At 36.3% G+C, this 8,813-nt stretch overlaps 1 protein-coding gene across 3 annotated transcripts; it reads right to left on the bottom strand.

The window, feature by feature from the left end:
• Positions 1-378: 378 nt before the first annotated feature.
• LOC110882939 (kinesin-like protein KIN-14I) lies at positions 379-3,465 on the bottom strand. 3 transcript variants are annotated; one of them, XR_004869683.1, is made up of 6 exons: positions 3,044-3,461; positions 2,435-2,571; positions 2,091-2,293; positions 1,859-2,002; positions 1,578-1,780; positions 379-775 (listed from the first exon to the last, which is right to left on the bottom strand). XR_004869683.1 is itself a non-coding variant. In XM_035978690.1 (5 exons), exons 3-5 carry the CDS (start codon positions 2,223-2,225, stop codon positions 1,724-1,726), a joined length of 336 nt encoding a protein of 111 aa, XP_035834583.1. In that variant the 5' UTR covers positions 2,226-2,293; positions 2,435-2,571; positions 3,044-3,462; the 3' UTR covers positions 1,331-1,723. The 3 variants fall into 3 exon arrangements, 2 of the variants coding, with proteins under 2 accessions (XP_035834584.1, XP_035834583.1); XM_035978690.1 differs by lacking the exon at positions 379-775 and having other exon boundaries at positions 1,331-1,780; positions 3,044-3,462; XM_035978691.1 differs by lacking the exons at positions 379-775; positions 2,435-2,571 and having other exon boundaries at positions 1,330-1,780; positions 3,044-3,465.
• Between the last annotated feature and the right edge of the window lie 5,348 nt (positions 3,466-8,813).

The raw sequence follows: 8,813 nt of genomic DNA, 5'->3' as shown, positions 1-8,813 counted from the left end.
ATAAAACATAAAAATATCTCAGTAAATAGAACTTTTTAACTAATTTAGTCATTTGGATGAAAATGGCAAAAATTGCCAAACCTGGAGGGCAATCTGGCAAAAAAGGTTATTTTAGATGAAACTGACAATCATGTCTAAACCTCAGGGACGATTTTGGCAATTTACTCCTTATATAGACTTCTTACACTTTTTACGAATTTTGAACTTGGTAGCCGAACCCTACCCTGTATAGTATTATTATATATTAAAAAATATATTTTCTTAAAGGACAAAAAATAACACTTTAAAATTGTATGTACTGCTTTCGAACATGTTGGTTATGTGTGTATTAGTTTTGAACTAGAAATAGCACCCGTCGCGTTGCGGCCGGGGCCACATGTATTACCCGCCACGTTTGGCAAACAAAAGACCATTTTTTATTAATCCATAAAAAAACTACATGCCAGAGGCTCGCCACAATATACCAAGGGAAGCAAAAAGGAAAAGAAGCATAATAAACTAAATCATACAACAGTAACATCCTGCAAAGGCATATTAGCACAACATCCAAGTGAAATGAAAGTCGCCTAAGTTGTTTCCTCTTCCTGCCGTAGTTGTTGTAACTGATGACTCGCAAGCTTTGTCTTAATATGTCAACCTCGTGCTCCCTACTTGATTGTTGTTGCTCATTGAAGCTATATGTGCTTGTAAAAGCTTAATTATTTAATCATTTGCTCTCACCACACCCATATTTAAAGCTTTCATAAGCACCAGACCCATATCAAACTTTCTTAACCTGCTTATACACGAGCATTGAAACTTTTACATTCAAATAATTCCTTGTAATGCACCTTTTGTGCCTTGTATTAATAAAGGCGAATCATTTCTAGCGATTACTCACGCAACTACCATTTTGAAGGCACGACATAACCGTGTGAAGTACCGAATGATGGACTGCAAATTATCACATTTTTCATACCTTTCACTAAAAAAATTAAAATCCATTTTCTTTAAAATCTTTTTAAAGGACCGAATAATGGACTGCAAATTATCACATTGATGCAGCTAATGCCTTGGACTATAATATGTACCTAGGTATCAAATTATGAACAATGCTAAATTTTTATAGTGGTTTGTTTCATAAGACTTATGCCAAGGAGACAATTAACTAACTAAGCATGATTCTCTCAGTAAACAACTCAATGGTAAAAATAATAATAATAATAATAATAATAATAATAATAATAATAAAACAAAAAAAGTATTGGTTTCAAGAAGATAGCAACAACTCAATTGTAAAGTAGGGGGTAGATGCACGGTACCCCTGACCGTGGAGGGGATCCCCCCCCCAAGTCCCAAGCTAGCTTACCGGATCGCTGCCTGGCGGGGAAATTACCCAGCTGAAGCTGGGCACCGGTGTCCCTCAGACTCGAACCCGGGTTTGAACTCGGGCCAAAGCCCTCATCGGGATGAAGATTGCCAACTGCTCTGCAGGGCAACTTCCTCAATTGTAAAGTATCTTGCACCAAACTGTTACAAAAGTTTGGTAAAAACTGAATTGTATGATTCATTTTTCCTAGTTTAGTTAGATTACCTACCATTTTGTTATCTTGACATTGAACATTCATCCTTGACAAAGAATTTGAGAAGGGACCTGAGTTTCTACGAACAATGCTTTGCTAGGCGTTCTCAGTTTCACTACTCCCCCAAATCTCCAAGTCCCATGGCCACTTGTTTGTTTCCACTAACTGTATGGTTTGAGTGTCAATACACAATTCACAATTCTTGATGTTTTTCCTCCCTAAAAATTATAAACAATATTATCTTCGATGATCATGAGCACATTAATCGCATATTATTACACTAATCAAACACTCACTTGTTCTAATTCTGATGCTTCAAAGGTATGGAGCCGCATTTGCTCAACAGCGACTAAAAAGTTCCTCGCATTCTCAAAATACTGATATGCAGATAAAGCAGCTCTATCCAGTGAAGCAGCAGAATCACATGAACTTTCTACAACCTGATCAAATTAAAGCCTCAATTAAAATTAATATATCTAATAAATAATCGACCGGTCAGATTGTTATAAATGAGGATGTATTATTAACCTTAGAAACAGTTCGAGGATGTACTTTATTAATCACATTGCATAAATTTAATCCACTCCTTGAACCAAGCCGAAACTCTTCGTCGGAAGGCGAAGGATTTGCGTGCAAATTCTTTACTCCAACAACTCTTACCATTTGTCTCAACCATGCTAAACCTTCATATCTTCTTGTTGCTTCTCAACCATGCTGAACCTTCATTATTGCTATACACATTTAAAACATTTAGCAAAATAATTCAAATCCAACATAATTCACCAGATAAAGACACATAAACGTAAACATATTACAAATTTATAAGTCATTATACACAACAAACGATTTAAACACGTAGGAAGTATATATACCAGCTTCATGTACTCTATTGGAGTCCGAATCAAGGCCTTGTGAGCGGTTAAGGACGTCTTTGACCACTGAACCCTAAACCCATCGACAAAGTGATATGAAGTGGTGCGTCTAGCTTCCACAGTCATCATCTACCCAACTATCATTTATTTATAACAATAGAATTTCAAACATCAGACTGTAACAAAACACTGTGATTATCACAAAAGCACAGTATCAATTTGCAATTCCTTCGACTCTCATACGCACAAAAAATTTCATTCATATTCTCATAATCAACCCCTAATTTCCTATATTTCAATTGAATTTGGACAAAAATAGAAGATTGATACATCTTTATTTTACATAATTCCATGAACTCACAACCCTAACCTCTAGGAAAGATAGATATTTCCAGCTAAAGATGCATCAGAAGTAGGTTAACAAAGAACCAACCGATTTTTTGTCATAAACAAACACACAACACATTCAAAGCATGCAAAAGAAAATCACAAAACAACCACCGAAAAACTGTCGTGAAAAGCCCAAGTCGACTTAAACGCCAGATGTAAAGACATACCCACAACATCGAAACCCTAATCATTCGATCATTCGACCATAGATGATCTCACCTTCAGTAGAACAAAGAATAGGCCGAGAACTTCTGAGAAAAAGACAAACAGAGTGCGGTAATCCGGTGAGGAAATCTCGAGTCGGACCATGAATTTTTCCGGCGAGGGTTTCTAACACTTGGATAGTTTCCAGGATTCGTCAGCGACGTCGTATTCCGATGCCTTGCGCTTTGAATCGACGGCGAGAGGACGTGGTTCTATCCGGTCTGGCGAGTTAAAGTTTCTGATTAGGGTTTTGAACCAGTGAGTGATAAAGCGTCGTGGAGGCGATGGAGGTTTCAAGGGGTGGTGAGAGGAGAGGAGGTGGGGGCGGTGTGGGTTGAAATGATTCTCCAGTAGCCTATATGTTTACAACCCCAATAGCAGTAGTTACAAGTTAACAAAGCCTATACCACAACTAATGCAAGAGTTACAAACACCTAATGCGTAGAGGTGTTACAAATTAGAGTATATATAAATTTGTGTTATGTTGTGTTGGTTTCGAAACTGTATGTGTTGGTTTTGGTATTGTCTGTGCTAATTTCCAACTTGTTTGTGTTGGTTTAAACCGTGCTAGTTTTGAACTTGTTTGTGCTAGTTTCAAAACTGTATGTGCCGATATGCTAGAACAATAAATAAAAAAACGTTTATTTTCACTTAAGAAGAATGGTTACACTGAGATTGAACAGTAAATGAAAAATGATTTTCCTATCAAAAAATATCATATACAAATTTATTTAAAAAAAACAATTACCATAATTATAAAGATTTTCATACAACTAATATGATAATAAAAATTCTACCCATTTTCTAGAACTAGTTAAATGTCATGCGTTGTTGTTTTTGTGTAATGACTAATTTGTTATTAATTCATGCCCACGTTTCAATAGAAGATGCAGGAACAAATAAATGTTATGAATTTACATCGAGATAAATAGTAAACGAGCAACAAGTTGTGTCTTAAATTGTGTAATTTACAAGGTATGAAGTACCTTTTGTGTTTTTGGTAGTGTCTGGTTAATTGTTCGGTTGTCGGTTCGTTAAAGTGTTAAATTGTGTAATTTACAAGGTATGAAGATTAGAATGCTTACTTCTAGCTCTAGTGGCTAGGGAGTGGCAAGAAAACAAAGATGATGAAGATGATGAAAAGAAGATGGTTAAAAGCTCCACAAAGAGATCCTTCAACTTCTAGTGCTTGAAACCTTCCTTGATGATCTTCTTACACCTTAAAACAAGCTTGGAATGCCTTGATGATGATTGAAAAATGAAGATGATGGAGATGGAGGTGTAGCCGTGAGGTGAGAGCAAGGGGAGAATGTGACAACCTGAGATCTTAAGGTCCTTCCTCTACGCATCACTTGTTTCACAATCCTATTTTCACACGTTGTAACATGTACACGATATATGGACGTGTGTGATTACTTGTGTGCTACTTGTGTAATGTGCACAATAGATACGTGATATGTGTGAACATAATACTGACTATTCTTGGTAACCACGGTAGGGCATGGTTGACTAACTTGGAATGGGTAATATAACATACCGAGCAATCTAAGGTGAGTTCACTTCTCTTGAGCATGCGTCCCGGTGGGTGGGACAATCAATTGGGTATTACTGAGAGGAATAAGTCTTTTCTGGGTAAAAACTAGGATGTTGGATAATACACTCATTTCCTATCACCTTAAGTCCCATCTTCTACCGAATAGTTACCTGAGAGGTAACAGGGTATTAGTTGATAGCGCTATTAGGCTTGGCAACCTCACACCATACCTGAGAGGACGGGCGTGAACTAATGACCTTAATCATGACCAATGCTTAGATAGGGGGCATTGGGGACGGGCAAAACAATCTGGAGCCATCTTGTACGGTACTCGAGTTATTATCAACATTACTTTCGGAATTGTTATTAAACTGGATTAAACACTTGGCAACCAAACGTTTTCGTAAAACTGTGAACTCACAAGCGTTGTCTGATACACTTGTTTGCATGCTCACAGGTTATAGATATGTGGAACGTGGAACTTGCTGTCTGGGAAGCTAGAGTGGTCATGGGTCGAGACACATGGAAACACGAGACGAGTCTGATAACTATCATACGATTGGATTACGAAATACATAACTAATGATTTATGCTTCCGCTGAAAACGTTGAGTTATACTTTATGTAATGTAACACCTTATCTTAATGAAAGAAAGTTTTTATTTAAAATCTTGTATGAGTTCAACGTGATTGGTGGCTAGATCCTGGTACGTCACACGCCTCGCGGGGGTTTCCGCTTGGGGTATTTTTGGGGGGGTGTGACAGAGAAGAAGATGGAGTTTGAAATTTGAGTTGGTGAATGTGAAGGAACATGTTGGAATAAATATGTTATATAATCTCTAAATAACATAAATTTCCATCAAACAACATCTTTAACCTCCAAGTAAATTTCCTCATCGTTAGACAACATGGGGGCATGTGGGGCCCCCATTGTTGACCGTCCATTATGATGGGGAGGGGGGTTATGTTAAAGTTTGGAAGTTAGGGAGTGAAGATGTAAGTTAGATGCTTAATGTAAGGTTATATGTGTTTAAGTGTTTTTAGAAGTTTTAAAGTGTTATATGACCATAACTAGCTAAATAACACTAAAACTATGCTTCTAGTTCATTTTTTGTGTTTTTGGTAGTGCCGATTAATTGTTCGGTTGATGGTTCGTTAAAGTGTTAAATTGTGTAATTTATAAGGTATGAAGTACCTTTTGTGTTATGATTTCAATCCCGAAACTTTACAAGTTATTCTGGATGTTTTATACTATTTTCTGCATCTAATATAATTGATTAAATGCTGAATTTTGCTGAATTTCTGCAGAATTTGTTGTTTATAGTGCGTTTCGGACAGTTTTTAGTGCTTGTTTAAGTTTCCGAAAAGTGTTAACATAAACCCTTGTTCTCCCACTTGGGATTTAATATATTTTTTATGTCAGGCCTACATCTAAGTCCTAAATCTATTGTTTAACTGAGTACTGAGGCTGTGCTGACACAGCTTGTCTAACCGGTGAGTTTACTAATTGTTTCGACGCAACGCTTAAGTTGTTTACCAATGCGATAAATGAAATGTTTAACATGCATGATTTAAATGTATGATATGCAAGAATATAATGTTGACGTTAAAACACATAAATGCAGACAATAAATAATTATTAAAATAGTACGGAAGTTACCGGATTTGTGCCACTTGTCACATTATAGTTGCTAAATGATCATAGGATCAAGCCATGTGTTGCCACATGTTCTAGGATGATAACACATGTCTAATGATGTGTAAGAACTAGAAGAATGGTGGCAAAATGAGCTAGATGTCACTCTGATGCAGAAAGCCTTGGGCTGCAAGTATAAATTGCCAGCATGACCCTTACGGACCGTAAGGGTTGACCGCTTATGGTCCGTAAGGACCTCAGTGCATCAGTTAACATTCCAGCTTACGGTCCATAAGCACCGAGGGCTTACGGTCTGTATGGGGTTGCAAGGAATTTTATTTTGAGATTTTACATCTTTAGTCCCTAGACTTTGATTCTTTTTGCCATAGGCACTTTTATTCCCTCTGCTTCCTCATAGTTGGGATTAGTCGGAGATCCAGGACCTGTTTTAGTTAACGCATAATAATAGTTTCTCCTTCCCAGAACCGAGATCAGTCGGAGATACGAAACACGTTTCAATGAACGTAGAATGTAAGTCCTTCCTCCTTCCACATAGTCGGGATTAGTTGGAGGATTGGACATGTATCGTTACTTAGTTGAACGATAAATTCCCTTTCATTAGTTGGAAATTCGGGACACGTGTCGTCTCACAATTGGACGAAAATTTTACGGGTGTTACACTGGTGGAATAAAACACTATCAAATAAATTAACAATATCTATTCAACATATAACACTATTGACCATGCATATGACAATATACAACCATTTACCAATATTTGTTCATGATATAGCACTATCAAAACAACTTAACATAATCCATTCAGAAATAAGACACTACAATTTAAGTTGATGAAATTCAATCATCCGTCTTATGTTAAGGTACGTAAAACACCCAACCCCTATTAACCCAGACATGATAATTCTTAACAGAAGAAATTCCTATGACATAATAACGATTATAAAAAAAAGTTGACACGTATCAGGACAATAGTTAAATGTCTTCTTAATTAAAACACCACAAGGGTACCTGCATCACCGGACTCCATTGAATTGAATTAAAACACCACAAATGCACAGAAAAGCAATTGTTTTTCAATAAAACCTTCTTGTGATCTTCAGATTTTATAAATGATGAATGATAACTCACAGAATCTTAGTGGATCTTAATAAAAAACACAAATTCGTATTCCTATAATAATTGGTCGTGGTTATGGAAGATTATCAATTAATTGAATCAATGAGAAAATTACTTGTTTACCCTTTTGAATTATTTAGATTGAAGAAACATGTCATCTCCACAATATTTCTCACATCGCGGTTATGGAAGATTATCAATTAATTGAATCAATGAGAAAATTACTTGTTTACCCTTTTGAATTAATTTAGATTGGGGACACATGTCATCTCCACAATATTTCTCACACTTCTCACATTTTAGGCCCTTTCTACAGGATCCTTTATCAAGGAACTTAAATCGATTATAATAATAGGTTATCAAAAAAACGAATTTCATGATTGAATTGATATAATCCAATGTTTTAAATACCGGTATGAGCCGGCTGGTTATACCGGTTAAACCGGATACCGGACACGTGCCCGGTACGATAAAGGCCGATAAAACCCAAATATGGTATATCTTATGTACCGCCGGTAAATACGGTTCTACCAGTTCAAACCATTGAACCGGTTTGCATTATCTTAAAATTTGATTTTTTTAATTATAAAAAATACGATATTAAGGTAATACTTATGTTCCATTGTTGGTAATTAACCTAGTGTCTTCCATTATAATATTTCATCGCTATTGAAATTGTTACTCACATCATCCAATGTAATATTGTTTATAAGTAATAAAAATACTCTTAAAAAAGCATAACATTTTACAAGAAAATAATTGTTTTTAGATAAAACCATAACCAGTTATATAATATTAATTGAGATTGGATTGTTTTTTAGATTAATTTGTATTTTAAGGAATTATAGGTTTAACCATAGTCATAGGAAACGCAGATCCCCCCTCGAATCCCGAATCGGTTCGGCCGTACGAGAATCGGGTACAGAACCGAACCATTCGGCCTGGGTTCGCGAACCAGATCGGAAAAAAGGTCGTACCCGATTATCACAATACTCGTTCCGAATCACGGAAAAACGTGTTTCCGATTGAAAAATTCGCCGTTTTGGAACGATTCGATTAGCGTACCAGTCAATAAATGCACGAATTGCAAACGTGTTTAGACACTTTTCCCGCCTTTTTAATTGATTATGCTATGAATTATGCTTATGAATGCTTTTGTTTTATGAATTTTCGCTTATGAACTTATGAATTATGATTATGGTTATGAAATGCTTTTGAATTTTGGATATGATTATCAAATTTGTTTTTCAGATTGGATTTTTTTATAAACTATATTGTAATAATTGTTTTATATACGATACGACGTACCAAACTATATGGTACGTCGTACCGCGTACCGAATTGGCGTTCCGAATGAACCTACCCCCTCGTACCGAATTTTAAAATTTCACGAACTACGTACCCGTTTTCGTTCCGCGAACCAAAGCAAACCGCGATCCATGTGACTATGGTGTTAACTAGTGACTCGGTTGAACCGGG

The sequence above is a fragment of the Helianthus annuus genome, chromosome 10, assembly GCF_002127325.2.
Source record: "Helianthus annuus cultivar XRQ/B chromosome 10, HanXRQr2.0-SUNRISE, whole genome shotgun sequence".
Taxonomy (NCBI): domain Eukaryota; kingdom Viridiplantae; phylum Streptophyta; class Magnoliopsida; order Asterales; family Asteraceae; genus Helianthus; species Helianthus annuus.
This window is presented reverse-complemented; position numbering and strand designations above follow the sequence as displayed.